Consider the following 21,588-nt stretch of genomic DNA (forward strand, 5'->3'; position numbering starts at 1 on the left):
CGGCTGCCATTTAATGGAAAGCAGAGCTCCACATGTAGTGTTTTTGTGTTCTGGTAGTTTAGCAGAACCTGACAGCCGCATGTGAATTAGACCAATACAGGATAATGAACTGTTAGCCCCTCCATTGGACTGTACTATTTTTGTCCCAAAAACAAACATAATACATTGAACCAAACATAATACATACCGCCGGCAGCCACCGTTCCACCACTGAATGTCTGCTATGTTCTTATTAGCGGTATCAATAAAGTTGTTACAGGAGAGCTGTGGTGACGTCATACTGCTGCGACTAATGTGAGAAGGCTCCATCTCACACACAGCCGCTGTTTCCGTTCCGTGATGCCTAAGGTCGTGTCCCGGTCGGTGGTGTGCTCGGACACTCGGGACCGGGAGGAGTATGACGACGGGGAGAAGCCGTTACACGTGTATTACTGCCTGTGCGGGCAGATGGTGCTCGTGCTGGGTGAGTGCGGCCTTGTCCGGGGTGCAGCCCGGAGCTCGCGTAGTTGGGACGGCTGGTGATGGCTCGGTAGTTCACTGTGTGTGATGACTGCAGTCACAGCGGACACGAAGGCTTCTGTGTATGTTAAAAATCAGGCTGGGCTCACACGACCGTATATTGAGCTGCGAATGACCGCGTATCTCGCGCACGCCGCCATGCGCAGTCTTCCTGTTTTTTCTGGGGGGGGGGGCTGGTTGCGTAAATTTCCTGATCTGTTGATTTGCGATGTCGCGTTCCAACGCCGCCCATCCGCACTCTAATTGGGTTTGGTCAGTGTTGATTACGCACCCCAAGAAAACAGCGGTCTCTCTTATGCGTAATACGCGGCACAATAGAGCATGTGTTCTTTTTTGCACGTGTGTAATACGCCATGCATGCACGCAAATGTGAGCGAAGCGGCGTAAGTCAATGTATATGCCCGCCATTACCGCATATCATGTGAATAACCGTGGCAAACTTGTGCTTGTGTGAGCTTGGCCTCAATGTGAGATTGGTACTGGGCATTATATGCGCAAAAGCTGCACGCTGAACACGCGGTAGCATACGCCTGTGTGAGAGCGACAGCTCATGCGATTTTGGGGGTTAGTGCTTGGTCACGGTCCATGTAATTGGGGAGGGGGAGCGTGCCTGGCTTCAGTTCATGTCATCGGGCGGCACCTAGCCCCAGCTTCTAACAGGGGGGCTGGCTACAGGGGTGTTTGACTACATACAGATCATGTGACTGGGAGGCTCTGAATGTAACCCTCCTGCAGGGGGAGCTCTGGATGTGCACACTACGTTGTGGGGGAGCCGTCAGGATGTGTAGATGACTGCTCCAGAAGTGTGTTGGATGATCTTGGTATATTGTACTGGGGGGCACTCCGGATGTATTTAGAGGGGGTGTTGGGAACTTTTGGGATTTAAATTCAATGGGAGCCGTGTCTGCATAAACAACCCAAGCTGCCGCTGCACCAAGTATACAGCAGTCCGCTGTCTGTGCTGTCCTTACTGACAGTAGTGTCAGGAATCAGCTGATTGGTGGGGATCCTGAGCGGCAGACCCCTCCCAGCTAACTACTTATTACCTATCCTGAGGACAGGGTATTAATAAAAGCTTTAATTTGACTCTAAGTTTAGGAGCCTGGGTAATTAGGCTAATTTCACACAGGTGAGCGCGATGACTCCTGTCTGTTAAAGGGGTTGTAAGATCTGTGGACCACCCCTTCCATATGCAGTATAATTAATAACTATCTATTGCCTCTCCCAGTTCTGTCCCGCTCACCTGGGAACCACATCCCGTAAACCAGGCGGGAGAGCAGTTGTCAACAGAGACCGGCGCAGGCGGGACCGAACAGGGAGAGGCGAGTATATTGCTATTAATTTGACTGCGTATGGAAGATGTTACAACTCTGACAACCTGTTTATTAGGAAGACCCCGTTGGGACTCTTCCTCCACAATGGGAGTGTGAATGGAGGCTGAAAGGATGTTGTAATGTGAGTGAAGAGATGAAGTTGTGCATCTGCTGTTGGCATCCTCCTCCCGGACGTACCCCCATTACAGCCACGATTATTTCGGATGACTTAGTATGAGCACTCCTCCGTTCCGTCCTGCGAAGTGCATGAATCTGGGTCAGGTCATGTGGGAAGTGGTGATGAGTAGTAAGTCAGGTGAGGGAACACACCTCCTAATATTATTAACATCCGGGCTGCATAGGGACATTCATTCTTTGGCTTCGTCTTGGGTTATGGAGTAAATTACTTTTATTTTCCCTTAATCCTAATTTTGTAATTTCTTTTTCCCTTAGTAAACCTGTTTAGGCCACTTTCACACGGCCAAGATATTTTTTTGCGTTGCGAGACGCACAAATATGAACCCCGTAGTTTTGAATGGGATCATATACATGAGACTTATTTTCTTTTTTTCCCCCCCGCATCGCAAGAAAAAATTGCGGCCTGACCTATCTTTGGGCGTTCCTCAGAACACCTCGCCCATTGGTTTAATGGGCCTGGATAAAACATTCCAGTCGTGCGGAGTGAGGGTTCACGTTGAAAACCATGGGAAACACTTGCTGATCCGGAGGATCACTACTTCCCAGAAGTGATGGGAGGCGTTCTTAACACAAAAACACCTCGCATCTGCGGGAACAAGTTACCAAAAACGGTTCCAAACACAAGTGTTAGTACCGGTCAGTATACGGGAAGAGTAGTGCCGTGCAAAAATCACGTATTCGGTAAGAGAGGAAAAAAAAGCTTGCTTTGTAGGAGGTGAATGGACTGGGTTAGTTTTCTACTGTGCCCACGTGATCCCTATTCTGTGCCGCTGGGCATTAAGGCCATCTCGCCAGTGTAGTAAATGTACGTCAGATTACTGTGAGGGGTTGAGATAAAAGGAGAAACAAGGAGGCATTTTTTAAAGGAGCTTTCCAGGCAGCGCCCTCTGGGATACACCGAGGTCAGAATGGAAGCACTGCTCCGACCCCTGTGTTGTGGCCAGCGCTCATGACTGCAGGCGCTGCTCGCAATGAAGTCAGTTAGGAGCATGAACCACTACAGAGGTCGGATCAATGCTCCCACTCTGACCCCAGTGTATCCCAGCAGGCGCTGCTGGATGACCCCTTTTAAGCTTTTGGGAGTTGAAGGCCTCAACAACAAATTGCAGTTTTGTGACTCTTGTTTATGCTTTTTATACATGTAAGTCATGGTGCAATAAGGGGTTAAACTAAAGGCACATAAAAGCTATGACTGTCTCTTTTGAGTGGTCTATATCTGCGTTCCTTAAATGGGTTGTACTAGGATCACAAGTTGTCCCCTATCCACAAGATAGGGGATAACTTGCTAATTAGAGGGGGTTTTATTGTTGAAACTTCTGTCGACTTGCAGAATAGGGGGTCCCATGTTCCCCTGTGCCTGCCACTGCGGGGTTGCTTCTTCCCCCACAGTGATGTCACAATGACTGAGCACGAGCAGCCGCTGTTACATTCATTGCAATAAAGTTGATGGAAGTACCAAGGCACTTGCCAGTGCTGCAGCCTTACTGTGATCCCACTGGTGTGGATGATGTCACTGGAAAACAGGTGACGGCTGCAGCATCACCGCTTGTTCTCCTAGCGTTGGTGCGCCTGAGATGGAATCTCCCTAATTTGCATGTAACTAATAACACACATCTGCACCGCACAAACGTGAAATTTGGCATGACCATTCTTTAGGTCCTTAATAGGAAAAGCAAAGAAGTCACAACTTGATTATTCAATTCTAAGCGCGGCAGTAAGTGACCCCCTACCTCACCTCTGTGTAAGTACTGAGGACAATCTACCTCCCCTCAAAATATATACATACATACATACACACTACCGTTCAAATGTTTGGGGTCACCCAAACAATTTTGTGTTTTCCATGAAAAGTCACACTTATTCACCACCATGCGTTGTGAAATGAATAGAAAATAGAGTCAAGACATTGACAAGGTTAGAAATAATGATTTGTATTTGAAATAACATTGTTTTTACATCAAACTTTGCTTTCGTCAAAGAATCCTCCTTTTGCAGCAATTACAGCATTGCACACCTTTGACATTCTAGCTGTTAATTTGTTGAGGTAAGCTTGTGAAATTGCACCCCACGCTTCTAGAAGCATCTCCCACAAGTTGGATTGGTTGGATGGGCACTTCTGGCGTACCATACGGTCAAGCTGCTCCCACAACAGCTCAATGGGGTTCAGATCTGGTGACTGCGCTGGCCACTCCATTACCGATAGAATACCAGCTGCCTGCTTCTGCTGTAAATAGTTCTTGCACAATTTGGAGGTGTGTTTAGGGTCATTGTCCTGTTGTAGGATGAAATTGGTTCCAATCAAGCGCTGTCCACTGGGTATGGCATGGCGTTGCAAAATGGAGTGATAGCCTTCCTTATTCAGAATCCCTTTTACCCTGTACAAATCTCCCACCTTACCAGCACCAAAGCAACCCCAGACCATCACATTACCTCCACCATGCTTAACAGATGGCGTCAGGCATTCTTCCAGCATCTTTTCATTTGTTCTGCGTCTCACAAACGTTCTTCTTTGTGATCCAAACACCTCAAACTTGGATTCATCCGTCCACAACACTTTTTTCAGTCTTCCTCTGTCCAATGTCTGTGTTCTTTTGCCCATCTTAATCTTTTTCTTTTATTGGCCAGTCTTTGCCACTCTGCCCTGAAGCCCAAAATCCCGCAGCCGCCTCTTCACTGTAGATGTTGACACTGGTGTTTTGCGGGTACTATTTAATGAAGATGCCAGTTGGGTACCTGTGAGGCGTCTGTTTCTCAAACTAGAGACTCTAATGTGCTTATCTTCTTGCTTAGTTGTGCAACGCGGCCTCCCACTTCTTTTTCTACTCTGGTTAGAGCCTGTTTGTGCTGTCCTCTGAAGGGAGTAGTACACACCGTTGTAGGAAATCTTCAATTTCTTAGCAATTTCTCGCATGGAATAGCCTTCATTTCTAAGAACAAGAATAGACTGTCGAGTTTCAGATGAAAGTTCTCTTTTTCTGGCCATTTTGAGCGTTTAATTGACCCCACAAATGTGATGCTCCAGAAACTCAATCTGCTCACAGGAAGGTCAGTTTTGTAGCTTCTGTAACGAGCTAGACTGTTTTCAGATGTGTGAACATGATTGCACAAGGGTTTTCTAATCATCAATTAGCCTTCTAAGCCAATGAGCAAACACATTGTACCATTAGAACACTGGAGTGATAGTTGCTGGAAATGGGCCTCTATACACCTTTGTAGATATTGCACAAAAAACCAGGCATTTGCAGCTAGAATAGTCATTTACCACATTAGCAATGTATAGAGTGCATTTGTTTAAAGTTAGGACTAGTTTACAGTTATCTTCATTGAAAAGTACAGTGCTTTTCCTTCAAAAATAAGGACATTTCAATGTGACCCCAAACTTTTGAACGGTAGTGTATATATATACATACTGAGGAGAATCTACCTCTCCTCGTGTGTGTGTGTGTGTGTGATATACACGCATACACACACACTGAGGAGAATCTACCTCCCCTCGTGTGTGTGTGTATATGCTGAAAGGTAGGGATGGAGCATGCCTTTATGGCTAAGAAGGGGCTGCCACTTCCAGTCTGGGGGTTAATTTACTAATAACTAATTAAAAAGGGGTGTTACCTTTTAAAGGTAAAAACTGAGAAGAGTGGGGGGGGGCACATTCTGCAGAGGGGCACGGGTACATGCAGTCTGAGGAGAATCTAACGCTCCTCTATGTGTATACATATCTTATTCTTCGGTTCCTCTGAAGTAACCATAACGTCATAAAATTCCATACCAAATTAACTCGGACGAAGCTGGGTATATCGACTAGTACTCCCATGTAGGGGTTAATGATTACTGACTGAGTACTGAATGTCAATAACCTTCGTACAATGCCTCCATAAGGCCTCCCTCATACAGGCCGTTTTCTACAGCGTTTAGCTCTGCCTTTTCAGTGCTGCGCTAAATGCTTTTCCACCACCCCTATTCGTTTCAATGGGGCAGCTCACACAAGCGTCAAAAACGCAGCATTTCCAACTCTGCGCTTAGACAGAGATGCATGTTCTATCTTTGGCTGTTTTCAGCTCTTTGAAATTAATGAGCAGCGGTTTCAGCGCTGTAAAAATGTGGCACAACTTGCTACCCACCCTAGCTACACTACCTGAGAAAAAAAATCAATACTCGCTTAGCTGCCGCCGTCAGGTCCCTGACGCTGCTCTGTGCAGGCTTTCCCTGCACTTGTCATTTCCAACAAATCATCTCTTTCTGGTAACGGGGATTGAAGACCCCTCCTCCAATAATAGATTGCTCTGATTGGCTGAGGCGCTTGGCCAATCCCAGCCAATTATTGAATGGCTCAGCCAATCAGAGCATTCTCTTGCTGGAGGTGTGGTCTTCAACCCACGTTACCAGCAAAAGATGGTCTGTTGTAAATTACAAGTGCCAGGAAGCAGCGGCAGGGGCCCGACGGTGAGTACTGTTTTTTTTTTTGTTGTTTTTTTTTTTTTTTTCTTCAGCCAATCACAGCCATACAGTGCAATATTAGGTCCTCGTTGAGGGGACCGTAATACGGAGCTAATGTAAATCTATAGGGCTAATCAAATGGCCGTATTTTTTTTTAAACCTGTTTTTCAAAAACACTACTGATCTATTTTTTGCATATTTGCCTTCGTTTTTGTATTCTTTTTCTACTGACAAATACAAATTAATATTTGCTCAACAGAAAATAATAAAAATGCGAAGGCAAATACGAATGAAAAACGGATGATTTACGGATTTGCAGTGTCTTTTGAAACGCATTAATAATCTGGTTCCCTATTATGGATGTGTTTTTATATTCTAGTCTGAAACCTCCCTTATAGAAAATCTGATCGTTGGCATAATGGAGGCGGGTCACTTGCCCCGGGCGTAGCTGCATGTCTTATTATTAAGGCAGAGACCAGTACGGATTGGTAACCGGCAAGTGGTGGGGATAAAATAAATTGCGCACTCACTGAAGGAAAGGGAGCCCCAAGTTGGAGCCCTACTCTTCTGTTGCCCTCCGGCCATGATGGTACAGATGGCACATGTAGCACAGCGCTCCTCCGAGATTAACATTCGCTTTGACGTCAAGAAATTTATTAGCGTTTCCTAGCAAAATGAAGTCCTGTGAACTTAGCTGTTTGGGAAAAGCTGCACTTGAGTTGTGCGAGGACATAATTGGATTTTAGTCCTTGTGCGTGACTGGACCTGCTGTGCTGCAGTAATTATTTAATTTGTGGCCCAACTCGGCGCTGCGCCGATAACGATTCTTAGCTTAAATGTTATGTTAATCAAAGACCTTTTAGCGGTAATCACCGGGACCCTTCGTACTGCAGTAAACAGGATATACTGAGGCGCGGTGTAAAACTGTAACCCTCCGAGTCCTTGAAGCTCTGTAGAGTTTTTTTTTTTTTCTTCATTCTTGCGCACTTCGGTGTACTGGCTTTTTTTTTTTTAAGTGGAATTTGTTTTTACTTAGGCCGTGTTACACTTGTGACAAATAGTTGCTGGAAATAAGGACGGCTTCACACAAGCCTATGCGCAAAAACATTCGCCGCAGCATATTTGCACATGAGCGCAGTTTGAAGAGTTATGTAATCCGTGTACTGTACTTTTGTGCACGCAAGGCCAGCTTACACGCACGTAACACCATTTTCGTAGATTTAATGACTGTTTAAAGTCTAATGAGCTCCAAATGTATTATTTTTCCCACTCGCTTTGCGCAGTGACACTCCCACTTGCGAATTTTCTATGAGAACTTTGCTACACATGCACGTACAGCCGGTCCTACTTCTTCCTGTGCGTGCAAAACGCACTTATGAGAACGAATCTGTTGAAATCAATGGGATTTATTCTCTGCGTTTAACGCATGCAGATTTTTCGTGCACTAAAACGGCCGTGTGAAGAAGCCTTAAGACTAACTTCACACAGCGAGTGTGAAATCGGACCTTGAATCACGGCCCGATTTCGCACTCGCCAACATTTGCCACTGGCATGAGGTCTTTTAATCTCAAAAACGCCTCACATCACTACCGGGAATTAGCGATACACTGCATTGATTTTAATGGGTTCGTTCTCATCAGTGCGGTTTGCATGCATGGGGAAAAGTAGGACCGACCCCATTTGCCTGCGTAGCAAAAGTCCCATAGAAGTCTATGGGAGGTGTGAAAATATGCAAGGTAAAGGGTGTGACACACAAATCTCGAATGATTTTCTTGCCCGTGTGAGACGGCCTACAGCTGATGGAGTGGACATTTCCATGACATAAGCAGCTGTAAATATTCTTATGTCACGGCGTGACATCCTTCCAAAATCAGAGTATCTCCCAATGTAATCAGATATAGGGAATGACATGCGTGAAAATGCAGGCGGGTCACTAGCCCCGTGCGTAGCTGCATGTCTTATTATTAAGGCAGAGACTAGTGAAATGCGTGAGCCTGTGATTATTAATAGCTGTGTTATAGCGTACACATAAATACGTAGCGGAGATCTACTTTCTTGTCAGTCCCTGGGGATTTAGAAGTCCTGCTTTTAAGCCTTGCCCAATTAAGCCTTGCCCCGCAGTGAATGTTGAAGACTTCCACCGGCGGCTTCTGAATTCTATTTATTTTCCTCTGCTCTTTTTTTGTTTCAGATTGCCAGCTGGAAAAACTTCCCATGAGGCCTCGGGACAGAGCGAGAGTTATCGATGCAGCAAAACACGCTCACAAGTTCTGTAACACCGAGGAGGAGGAAGCGGTGTATCTGCGCAGGTATCTCCCCTGAGTCTCCTTCTCCGCTCTGCGTTCAGACTGTTACTCACAGATCACATCCTGGGGTTGCAAGCATTTTCTATCCACTTCTATTTTATTGCTTTTACTTTTTTTTTTTCTTTCTATTGTACCGTGTAAAATGCCTTGTGTCCCAAAGCAGAAAACTACCTTATAGTCCTTTTTATGTTACTACTGCGTGACAAGTGTACCAGAGTAGAAGCCATTTCTGCCACACAATGGCGCTCATATAGCAGTCATCAAGGAGATGCCATAACTTCAGAGAATGTGGAACTGATGCCGGCGCCTCAGTGCTATTTACAATATATACTGTATATATGTGTGTATGTGTATATGTATGTGTGTGTGTGTGTATGTGTGTGTATATATATATATATATATATATATATATCAGATATATTGTAAGTTTGTGTCAGTTGTATCCTCTGATTGCATCTTTGTGTGTTTAGGGAAAACAATGAGGTACATGCATAATCCAGGCTAGTTCCATCCTATAGGGGTTCTTGCAGTTTTTTCAGTGTTGAAAAAATAAATAAAAATTGCCATAAGGATTGCTCTTCTCTGTAACGTAACAGTACTGTACTATAGTATTACACAAATACTGCAATATGCTAGAATATTGTGTAAGAAGATGCTTTTAATATCTGGCCCACAGTCAGATCATTGTGATCCTGCTCTGCGTTTGGGTTAGTAGAAGCAGTTGGAGCTGCTTGTGCTTGTCAGATGCTCCTCACCATCCACTGGTCTGTAGGGGGCGTCCTGAGCCCAGTCGCCTTTTTTGCTCTCACCATCCACTGGTCCTAACTTATCCCAACAGTCTGGTCAGAACGGCCCAGGTGGGGGTGAATTTGTCGATACAACCATCCAGCTTCTCGCATTCCAATAACGCGCCCCTCTCAAACTAGATGAAATCTCTAGGATTGCGCTGTAGAGACATCTGGTGGTCAACGAGCTCTACACGAGCGGTAAAAAAGTCAACTACACACAAGGAGCCTCTGAGAGCCTTTTTATAGGCCGAGGGTCGGAACAGTTTTAGGACCTGTGGCGGCAAGACTGTTCGTCGATTCATTTGCATATCTGCTTGAGATGTAACTGCATGCCAAGTTTTGCAATACAAAGACAACTCCTTCAAGGGGCTTGATTTTTTTATTTTTTTTTGACAGCGTATACATTGGTGTCTGAGTGTTACGATTGGGGAGGGAGGGGGTGGGTGGTCCCTATACACTCTGACACTGTCCAATCAGTGCTGATTATAGGGCCACACCCCTATGAAAAGAGGAAGTGTAGCACCCTGTTGTCAAAATAATTATTCAGAGTAACAGCAAAGCGCAGGGCTATATGAAAGGTTGTTCCTTAATTATTGTTTTATGGGAATTGCATGTATTTACTAAAATAGACTGGTCCGGAGTGCCAAAGGGTCCTCCTTAAATCCTTCATTTCTCCCATTAAACTACAGTAAAGGTAGCTCAATGCATGCCCACCTCATCTACTCCTTTTTGGAGTGCCACACAAGGTGGCTTGAGGGGGGATGCCCATTCTGTTAAGGCCCATTTAGACACAACGATTATCGCTCAAAATTCGCTCATCTTCCATCTTTTGAGCGATAATCGTTGTCTAAACGCACGGTCGTGGTGCACTTATCGCTGATCGCTGACTTTTAGCTTGCTAAAAGTCAGCGATCAGCCTTATCAGTGCCGCGCGCTGAGTTCTCATCGGGATACAGCTGATACTTTTGTTTCAGCTGGTATCCTGCTAGGAGAACAAATCACAAGTATACAAAAGACAAGCAGTGCAGCTTCTCTTCTGCATACCCCACTTGGAGCGCTCAGCTGTATTACACCAGCTGTGCGCTCCGAGAAGAAAACTGCTGTATACTGCACAGCTTGGAGTGCTCAGCTGCATACCAGCTGTGCGCTCTGAGAAGAAAACAGCTATATACAGAAGACAAGTGTTTCCACTTGTCTTCTGTACACCCTGCTCAGAGCGCTCAGCTGTGTAACAGCTGAGCACTCTGAGAAGAGAACAGCTGTATACAAAAGATAGCAGTCCCGCTTGTCTTCTGTATACAGTGGGAACCTTCATTTACACACTAATTAGCTACTTAAGAGCTTATGCAAAGTGAATGCTCAAAAATGTCACTTAAACTGCCGTTTGAGCAAATGTTGAGCGATCATCTTGCCGTGTAAATGCACACAATCATTATCACTCAAAAGATGGAAGATGAGAGAATTTCAAGCAATAAGCGTTTTCGAAATGGGCCTTTACTCTATGGCTGCCCAGTGCACCATTAGTACTTCTCCTACACAACACTCCTTCTTCTCTCTGACATAACTTGAGTATCTTCTTTGTGAGTTGATGATCGGGGACCACACAGAATGCCATTGTGGGGGCAGGTTGTACACCCCTGGTATAGACCTCCGTAAGGGAGTTTATAGATGTAGTTCTACAAATATATATTGTTTCATTTCGCTTCCTCTCCATTTGGCTGTCTCTTGTGATTTTCTTTCTAGTCCCCAGTTTCTTCTTTCTTTAGATGTCCTCTCCGGGGAGTTGGCCTCTGACAGACTGTAGCGTCTGCCTTTATGTTCTACAAGGGATATATGTGAATGAGCGGTGTGCTAATTCCTATTAGTCACAGTAGGAGGTATAATTGAGCTGCTTCTCCTCGGCAATGCACGTCATCCCGTCATTTATTTAACAGCGGATTGCCCTTGATTGCTGAAGCAAATTTTCTGTCTGCTTTAAATGAACGCGAATCAGCAGGAATCTTCAACTCCAGGAAAACTTCTCCCAGGCTGACACAAATAATCGTGCCGAAATGGGCTTTATTTATGGGAGAGGGTCGTAACCTCCCTCGAGCTAGACTCCAATTAGGAGAACCAGCTTCATGACATACAGTTCATTCTGAATTATGTATATTAAATTAGATAAGCAACGTGCTAATTAGTGTAATAGTCCGAGCAGTTGTTGGTTATCCTCTTAGTTCATTCTCATTTGATTGCATAAGGAGAACGGTAGCTGCTTCTGTATTACTCCATGCTTTTCCAAATCTTATCCATTTTGCTACTACTGTAAATGCCGCAGATTTTCTGTGCAGAGGGGCCACAGGGAAAATCTGCGGCAAATCCACCCTGTGTGAACCTAGCCTTAACCCTTTCCAATCCACTGTCTGACGTCTAAAGACATTCTGATTGAAGGCTGTACAGCTCCAATGTCAGAAGACGTCCGGCAGGGTATTCTTACTGTAGATTACTGGCCGCTCTGTTGGGGGCTTCTCCAGCATGTCCCGTACCGCAGTACTGGCTCTAGCCAGCAGATGACGCCATTGTGTAATGGCAGAAAGAGCCCCCTAGGAAACCCTGAATCCAAAATTGGATTGCAAAGGGTTAAAAGGAACCGGTCAGCAACTATAAACACCAGAAACTAGTTTCTGGTGCTTATAGTTCAGGTGATTGGGAATTCGGGAAGCTGTGTTACATACTTTCCCCCCTAGTTCCTGCGGTTTTCCCCGGCAAAGTCAAGCTACTGGTGCATGCTCACTTTTTTCTGGGAGACACCGTGGGAATGAGGGATCGGGTAAGTATGATACCCAGCTTGCTGGACTCCTCGTCACACAAACTACAAGTACCATAACTTAGTTTATAGTGCTATAGTTGCTGTCGGGTTCCATTTTATCAAACTCATCTAAGTTTAGAGACCGCATTATATGACAGCAACATTGTTATTTTAAGGTGAAGACTAGAGATGAGCGATTATACTCGCTTAGGTCAATTGCTCGAGCGAGCATTGCCCTTAGCGAGTACCTGCCCGCTCGAGACAGAAGGTTCGGGTGCCGGCGCGGGGGAGCGGTGAGTAGCGGCAGTCAGCAGGAGGGAGAGAGAGATCTTCCCTCCGTTCCTCCCCGCTCTCTCCCGCAGCTCCCTGCCCGCCGCCGGCACCCGAACCTTCTGTCTCGAGCGGGCAGGTACTCGTTAAGGGCAATGCTCGCTCGAGCAATTGCCCTTAGCAAGTATACTCGCTCATCACTAGTGAAGACGTCTTGGATAAATCTTCAATGTGTTCAAATACTGAAAGATAGGATACATGATCAAATAAAACTAGACTCCTGTATGTATACTGCTCTTGATAAAATATAAAGGCTCTGTTCACATCTGTGTGTGCCGGTTTTGTTGTATGGCCAGCAGCTCCTGTATGCAGCGACCCGAGGGTCCATAATTTTGCTGGGAGAATAGTTCTGCCTACATCACTATTTCTGCGGTTCAACTTGAGGAGACCTGCAGCCAACTCCAACCTGAGCCTCCGCAGAGGTGAAGAGACCCTACCATGATTAGATGTAAATCACTATGTAATAACCTTTGGTAAATTCTGCTTTTTCTTTCATTTTCTTGCAGACCAGATGGCATTGAGCGTCAGTATCGGAAGAAATGTGGCAAGTAAGCAGACCATAATATGTAAGATATGACTGTTCTCAGTAAGGGAAACCAAGTAATCTTGTAGATATGATATCGCCATTAAAAGGTATCATATCTACAAGATTACTTGGTTCCTCTTGCTGGGGACAATCATTTTTTGCTCTACTGGCCAACACTGTACTAAACTTTTTTCGTTCGACCATAAGATGTGTTTTATGCTATTTTGTAGATATTTATATCTTCTCTCCACTTCTAGTATAATTAATTGCAATCTGTTATACCCTCAAGGGCCTCTTACACAGGGTGACTTTCACCTAAACAATGTTTTTTTAACACAATCAAATGTTCCCGATAATTGTCAAGCATAAACACGTCAAAACAATTGAATGGCGGATGATAATTCATTATTTTGTCATTGATTGCCTCTTCGGTCCTTTCAGTGACCACACTTGAGATTGCCAAGTGCTTGTACTCTGCGCTCTATTCGTGTGGGGACTGTTGGGACCTCCATTTTCAGGATCAGCGGAGGACCCAGATGTCAGACCCACACACAAAATATACAGTCGCACTATTATGACCACCAGCTAATATCCAGAGTAATAGCCGTATGCAGCATGGACAGCAGTTAGACAGGCTGAAAATGACTCACTTAGGTGTTGGTAGGTTGCCTCAGGTATCTGGAGCCATGCTGACTGCAGTGCATCCATCCCACAGGGTGCATTGTGGAGGATCCGTAGAGTGAATGAAACAACTGAGGTGGTCCTACAGATGCTCAATTAGGTTTGAGTCTGGGGAATTGGGGGGGGGGAGGAAAGTACTTGGAAGTCTTGGTTGTGTTCTTCCAACCACTGTCTGACATTTCTAGCCATGTGACATGTTATCTTGCCTTGCTGGAAGTTTCCATCTGCCCTAGGGAAGACCAACAGCATGTATGGGTATGTGATCTACAAGGATGGATTCATTGCCAAATCTGTTCAGAGTGCCTTCTGCATGGATGAGCGGGCCCAGAAAATGCCACAAAATAATTCCGCAGACCATAACCCTGCCACCGCCAGCTTGTGTTCTTCCATAAATGGTTGTGTTTTCTTTGTTTCTTGCCTGACCTGTTCGATGAAGCAGTAAATGTGACTCATCGGAGAAGCCAACCCTTTGTCAATCAGCGGTGGTCCAATTCCGATATTGTCTTGCAAATTGAAGCCTTTTCTTCTGGTTCATATTCATGGTCAGCCGCTCCATTGTAGCGTATCGGGCGGATCTTGTGCCCTTTCGTAGCCGTCTTTCACCTCTCGCATCAATAGCTTGTGGTGCTCCGCATTTTCCATGTTGGTTATTCCCAATGCGATTTGTTTGCTCACGATACACTTTCACCTCCGCGGCATGAAAACCGTTCATAAACTGCACTGTTTGAGAAATACTGCCGCCCTCGGCCCAAAAGCCAATAATCATCCCTTTTTGCAACTCTGATAAACTCACCCTTTAACCTATGATAACAAGAGTGATATGTGAGCAGACAGCTTATTGCATATCAAGAAGTTGGGAGAACCTCCAGAAACCTTTGCATGCAAGTATAATTTTTTTAGAAGATGTGCTCTTCTAAACTGAGGCTGTTGGGTTTAGTGCCCCTTTCCGTAGTAGTCACATACATTAAAAAGACTAGATCTTCAAGCAGCAGGGTTGCAACGAGCAACAAGATCAATTTTGTTTTTTTTTAAGCGATTTTTGGTATTTTGGGCTTTTCTTTAACTTTTTTTATTTATTGTCAAAGTTCATAACTATAAAGCCGGTATAATCCTTTTTTAGCTTTGGGGTGGTTTGAGGGTTAAACAAAAATGATGGCATCTGTTTTAGTAAGGGTGAAACTTGATAAAGCGGATGAGCTTAGCTCTCTGCCTTTTCTTCAGCGTTTGAGCATTGGGCTCTAGAATAGTGTCAGCCGCTGACGACGACCTCCGGCGCACCACATTCTATTTTAAGACCATTCAACACAAGAATATGCTGAAGTTCTGACGTTTTTATAGTCCCATGTGCTTCGGTAAAAGGCAGAGAGGTCCTGGGAAGGAAAAGGACAACGAACTAGAGGACTAGCAATGAGTGTAAAACCTGCTATTGCTAGACGGGAGAATCTATTAGACATCTATGTAGCGTGGAAAGCAGGGGGGCTAATGATGCGGTCACTGTGCCATTAGCTTGGTAATTCGATGACACTTCAGGCTCCGGAGCACAGTGCCGGCAGCTGGATAATCCTGTACACAGATGTATATTGCCAGTCATCTAATGGACTCTTATGGTAATCACTGATGTCAGCTGAAAAAAGTAGATTTTTACATCCAAATAAAACTTGTACATCCCCTTCTAATCCGGTGTAGTCCTTGTTAGACAGGGAACACATTTTACTTGTGTCAGTTACTTGGATGTTAACTAGAGATGAGCGAGTATACTCGCTAAGGCACATTACTCGAGCGAGTAGTGCCTTAGCCGAGTATCTCCAGGCTCGTCTCTAAAGATTCGGGGGCTGGTGCGGGTGACAGGTGAGTTGCGGCGGGGAGCAGTGGGGAGACAGATCTCCCCGCTCTCCCCCGCCGCTCCCCGGCCGCCGCCGGCCCCCGAATCTTTAGAGACGAGCGGGCAGAAACTCGGCTAAGGCACTACTCGCTCGAGTAATGTGCCTTAGCGAGTATACTCGCTCATCTCTAATGTTAACCCTTTCCAATCCATTTATTTTTTTTCTCATCCATTCTCCCCAGCGCCAAACAAATTGGAGCTGGGGAGAATGGATGAGAAAAAATAAATGTTTCCTTCACCCTCCTGATCTGACAGAGTTCAGGAGGGTGCAGGTGGTCACTACACCGTGGGGGGGAATGTGGAAGTATTACTTCCGCATTCTCCTTTCTGCCTCCCGGCTCGGTGATCATGGGACAGCTGGCGTCAGGTGACACCTGGCAGCCACATGATCGCCGGGCGGAATGCGGAGGTAATACTTCCGCGTTCTCCCTTCAGCCTCCCAGCTCGGCGTTTATGTGACGGCTGGGGTTCAGGTGACACCGGCGGTCACATGATCGCCGGCCGAAATCTCCGTGCATTACATAGCTGTAATTGAGCGCTATGTAATGTGTAAAGGAGAAGGCAGAAAGGGTTAAAAACCTTTTCTGCCTTCTCCTCGGGGGTCCTCAATGAGGACCAGTGCAGGAGTGCATCTGCTCCCGATGTGTCTGAAGATCAGTGTCAGATCTGTCTCGACATTGGAGCTGTGGAGGAAAATGATGTCGGGGCAGGGCTGACATTGGATTGGAAAGGGTTAATGCATTCATATCGCACAGAATAGATGTACTAAACGTATTGAATTATTTCTGTTCAGCAAGTTCTTGTTTCGTTTTCTTTTTCTGTGTGTTTTTGTAAATTATCCACCCCAGCCCTATCTGATCCTGTATTTAGTTGTTTTTTTTTTTCCCCCAGTGTTACAAAACCTGTTACTAAACATGTTACACGGGGCAATTATTGCACGAAAAATCACTGAAAACAGCAAATTTGGTCAATAGTCATTCCATATACACACGGCCACCAACAGGGCACTGAGCGAAAAATCACTCACTTATCAGATGTGCTTGGTCTTTAGCTCATTTAAAAACCAAGCGACTATCAGCCTGTGTAAACAGATAGTCATGGCAGTCTTTCCATGCTAAGGTACCTTCAAAGGCCCTTTTACACGCAACAATTATCACTCAAAATTCATCCAAACGGCTGACAATGAGCGCTCCTTGTTACATGTAAACGCGGGCATCGTGTTCTTTTCGTATGAACGATGGATTTTACTTCCTATAAAATCCATCGTTCAGCCGCTGAAAGACTGAGCAAATACACTCCATCTGAATGTATTTCACTCATCTTTCAAAAGACTGCAGGATATTCTTCCTGCGGCATGTTTACACTAACCACGAGGAGAACAGTGTAATGTGCAGCAGCTGTTTGCACAGCCGGGTGTGTGTTAAACACATGCTGGGCTCAAATGAAGATGATGAAGTGCTAATGGCCATTAACACCATGCAAATGTATTGCTAAATCTTTCAGTCGTTTGAAAGATTATCTTTGCGTGTAAAAGGGTCTTTAGTCCATCCGGTTTATGCTGCAGTGTTGATCCAGAAGAAGACAACCACCTTCCACCTTCACTGAGGTAGAAGCCCGTTTTGGTCATCTTAAGGGGAAAAAAATCCCTTCCCAACTCCAAATCTGGCAGTCAGACTAATCCTTGGATCAATAACTCAGTAATCAGTGACTATAACTTGTAATATTATTGCAGTCAAGAAAGGCATGCAGGCCCCTCTTTTACTTCTAGTTATTCGCCATCACCACTTCCTCAGACAGAGTTCCATAGCCTCGCTGCTCTTACAGTAAAGAACCCCCTTCTGTGTTGTCTTTCATTATGACCTTTTTGTATTTGGATAATGATCACCCCTGTCCAGCTGAGATCCATACATAAATAACTACAAATTACTTCTCAACCATTGCAGTCTGTGGTTGAATAAATAAATTACCCTTTGCAAAGACCTCGGCCTCAGTTTTTCCTATTTGACGTATTGTGCTTTGGACCCGTGACCTTTATTGCACTGGCATCTGGATGGCTTTCTGTTTTCCATTTATATCTGGCTTGTCTGATTTGGAATATGCATGAACAAGAGAACAAAGGATAATTAAACATTATGCAATCAATGGTTTCCCTGCTGTTTTTAGAGTCCCAGCGTGCCCTCCAAATGACAACTGTCCACCCCTGACGTCTGCATGCTTTGTACAGTTCAGCACTTCATGTCCTAATCGCTACCCTACTATTCAGCTACACCGCAATCCTAGTAATACAGGAGCATGTCAGCGTTTCATCTCCCTTGTCCCTGACCATGTCATTCTTCCCACCTACAGGTGCAGCCTTCCTCTGTTCTACCAGCACCAGCAGAAGAATGCCCCTGCAACTTTCATCTTCAGTGGAGCGCTGGTCAAGTTTGGGCAAGGTTTTGGCAAAACCAACATCTATACCCAAAAACCAGATCCGCCTAAAAAGGTATATTATCAGTAGTGTTGTCATTTAGTAATGTCTCAAGTGAAATGTTCACTAATTGCTGTGGCTATAAAGGTCAGCCGGGGGGGGGGGGGGGGGGGCTAAATGTTCTGTCAGAATATTGTATAAGGTGGAGAGGAAGTTAAGTGGTCCGTGTTCTGTTCCTTTCTTGAGGCGCTAAGTGGTCGGATGTGGTATTGCATCTCCATACAAGCTTTACATCAAATCCTGTTTGTTTTTACTTATAATACGTTTCGGTCATTAATAATAAAGCCTTTTTCTTTTGTTAGGTGATGATGACCAAACGCACTAAAGACATGGGCAAATTCAGCTCCGTTACTGTATCCACCATTGATGAAGAAGAGGAGGAAATAGAGGCGGTAGGTGTAACGACATAAGGCTGGCACCTGTTTTTAACACCCTGTTTACAATCTATACTGCACACTGTCTACAATGCATTTTAATACATTAATTAAGGGGGCTGTCTAGGACTTATACTATTGATGACCTAACCTAAGGATCACAAGTGGTGGACCCGCACTGATCAGCTGATCCCTGGGCCAAGTGTCAGCACTAGAAGCAGATAGCACTGTCTGCTAATTTGGCCTAATTTGGTACTGCAGGAACAGCTCCCATTAAATTCAATGGGAGCTGTGCCTGCTGAACCAAAACAGCCCCCTGTAATGTTGACAGTGCTATCGGCTTTCCGCACCGTCTGAACTGACAGTGGTGCTGGGAGTCAGCTGATAGGCAGGGATCCTGAGTGGCAGACTCCGCCAATCAACAATTGATGACCTATCCTAAGTGTTCCATTCATTCTGTTATCACTGCTGGGGAGAAGCGACTCCCGCAGTGACAGGCAGGGGGGGGGGGGGGGGCATGGAACCCCTGTTTTTGGCATCGGTGGTGGTCTCTACACCGCAACCCCACGACCAGCAAATTATTGCCTATCCTTTGGATAGGGTATAACTAGAAATCTTGGTACAACCCCTTTAATCTTAAATCACCTGTGTGTTGTGTTCGGCTAATTTGTTCTACTCTTACAGAGAGAGGTGGCAGATTCCTATGCCCAGAATGCAAAAGTCATTGAGAAGCAATTGGAGAGAAAGGGAATGAGCAAGAGAAGACTGCAGGAGCTGGTATGTACAACTGCTATACACCACTATTCCATATGTGCTCCTTGTATTGTGGTTAAGGTCCCACAGAGCGGTCGCTACACAGTTGCCGCTGCGGCTGGGTTGGGCAAGCTGACAACCCTTCCAGTGATGCAGGTCCCTGCACCTTGTTAAAGTGTTCACTAGCTGTAAGTTGTTAAGGGCCACATGGTTTTTAGACAGTGTGTAGTCTTTAACAACTTACAGTTCATGTGAACTTAATTCATAAGAAGCTGCATGTATGTGCATGACTGGAGGGGTAGTTGACCACATCGCTACTGTAATCCAGTGGGGCTGTACCCTAACCCTTCATGAGTTTGCTTGGCCTCAGTAAACAACTGTGGACAAAGCAAGCTACAATATAATAGATATGACTTGCCTGGTATGGCCTTAAAGGCTCACTGTGGGGAAACTTTTTATTGTGTCCCCGAGGTGCTAATGGTACAAAGTGCAGATAACCGACTTACCCATGCCTAATTGATGAGGCGGGCTCTCTGGTTCCCTGTAATCTTCTGCGTGGACCATAAGAAATGTCAAGTCATGATCATTGAAATGTCTAAAAACGATCTACTGCTCTGTCAGTGGGAACCTGAATGTAGCTGCTCTCCCATTGGTGATGGGATCTGTAAGTATATTATCTGCTCCATCATGCCCTGTATGCCAATCATTGGAGCTGTTAGACTTATAAATGCAGCTGTCAATTCTGACATTGGCATTTAAATCCCCCGAACAATGTTCAGCTGTCCCGTTCGGCCCCTCGCGATGAGATCTCAGGGAGCCGTGCGGGTGTCATGGCAGGCATGTAATAAAAGAATCTAAATAATAAAACAAAAAATACATCTTTGGTAGCGCTGCATCTATAAAAGTCGGATCTATCAAAGTAATGCATTATTTACCCCGCACGGTAAACGTTGTCAGAAAAAAAAAAGACACCAGAAATGCTTTTTTTTTTTTCTTTGTGGTCACCCCCCATCTCCAACAAAAAAATGCAATAAAAAGCAGTCAAAAAGTCATATGTCATATGTATTCCAAAATGGTACCAATGCAAACTACAGGACGCCCTGCAAAAAATGAGTCTGCGCACAACGGTCGATGGAAAAGTAAAAAAGCTATTGCGCGCAGAAGATGGCAGAAAATAATTAAAAAAAAAATTAAAGATCTTTTTTTAAAAAAAAAACATCCATATCCTCAGGGTAGACATCAGCGTATGTTCTGAGGGCTAGGGGGCAGATCACCAATGATCATCGATCATAAGTGAGGCTGTTCTGAATATTTCCAGTGCACATGTCCAGTCCTGCTTTGTGAATGCCAAACATTTGGCTCAAAGTACAATTTATACTTCTTTATTAATGGTGGTTTTCTTTTCACAGGCTGAATTAGAAGCAAAGAAGGCCAAAATGAAGGGAACGCTGATTGACAACCAGTTCAAATAGGAGAGACCTACTGCTTAAAAGTGATTTTCAGAGTAATCTGCTAGCCATTACATATTTGTTACCTCCAGTATGACAGGTCTGTGTGGCAAGCATGGACGCCGTCCCCACGGAGTGCGGCAGTCCTGATAGCTGAAGCCCTAATCTGTATAAAGGTGTAATGGACCAGAAGACATTGCTGAGGCTCAATAATTCCCTCAGTTATTTGAGGATTCAAACAATTATTTAATGTGTTCTGTTAGGATGGACTGCTGTAAATGATAAGTCTGGTTTCTTGCATCCATCTGCTGGATTTTTATGGTTTTATTTTTTGTTTAAATAAAAGTCTGTATTTTCACAGATTTTATGATTCTTGTTCACTTTTTTCCTAGATCTTTAAGATTCAGAAATCTTTGTTGCCCATAAGAATACAAGTTCTAAATATAATAGAGCACAAACAAATATATCAACTATAGAGATGAGCGAGCATACTCGCTAAGGGCAATTGTTCGAGCGAGCATTGCCCTTGGCGAGTACCTGCCCGCTCGGGAGCAAAGATTCGGCTGCGGGCGGGGGAGAGCGGGAGGAACGGAGGGGAGATCTCTCTCTCTCCCAACCCCCCCACCCCCACCCCCTGCTCATAGCCACAACTCACCTGTCACCCGCGCCGACACCCGAGCAATTGTCCTTAGTGAGTATGCTCGCTCATCTCTAATCAACTAGAGCAGTGGGGGCGAACCTCCTCCACCCTTCCCCGACATCTCCTCTTAGGTTT

At 45.0% G+C, this 21,588-nt stretch overlaps 1 protein-coding gene across 1 annotated transcript; it reads left to right on the forward strand.

Moving 5' to 3' along the window:
• The first annotated feature begins 275 nt into the window (after positions 1 to 275).
• Positions 276 to 21,176, forward strand: STEEP1 (STING1 ER exit protein 1). The gene is made up of 7 exons (XM_066580988.1): positions 276 to 463; positions 8,659 to 8,776; positions 13,186 to 13,227; positions 18,115 to 18,253; positions 18,541 to 18,630; positions 19,297 to 19,389; positions 20,775 to 21,176. The coding sequence occupies exons 1-7, from the start codon at positions 340 to 342 to the stop codon at positions 20,835 to 20,837; spliced, it is 669 nt and encodes a 222-aa protein (XP_066437085.1). The 5' UTR covers positions 276 to 339; the 3' UTR covers positions 20,838 to 21,176.
• The last annotated feature ends 412 nt before the right edge of the window (positions 21,177 to 21,588 follow it).

The sequence above is a fragment of the Eleutherodactylus coqui genome, chromosome 10, assembly GCF_035609145.1.
Source record: "Eleutherodactylus coqui strain aEleCoq1 chromosome 10, aEleCoq1.hap1, whole genome shotgun sequence".
Taxonomy (NCBI): Eukaryota; Metazoa; Chordata; class Amphibia; order Anura; family Eleutherodactylidae; genus Eleutherodactylus; species Eleutherodactylus coqui.

Coding starts and splice junctions, on each gene's coding strand:
- STEEP1 (XM_066580988.1), top strand. CDS start 340: ATGCCTAAGGTCGTGTCCCGGTCGGTGGTGTGCTCGGACACTCGGGAC. Junction 464..8,658: donor GCAGATGGTGCTCGTGCTGG/GTGAGTGCGGCC, acceptor TTTTTGTTTCAG/ATTGCCAGCTGGAAAAACTT. Junction 13,228..18,114: donor TATCGGAAGAAATGTGGCAA/GTAAGCAGACCA, acceptor TCCCACCTACAG/GTGCAGCCTTCCTCTGTTCT.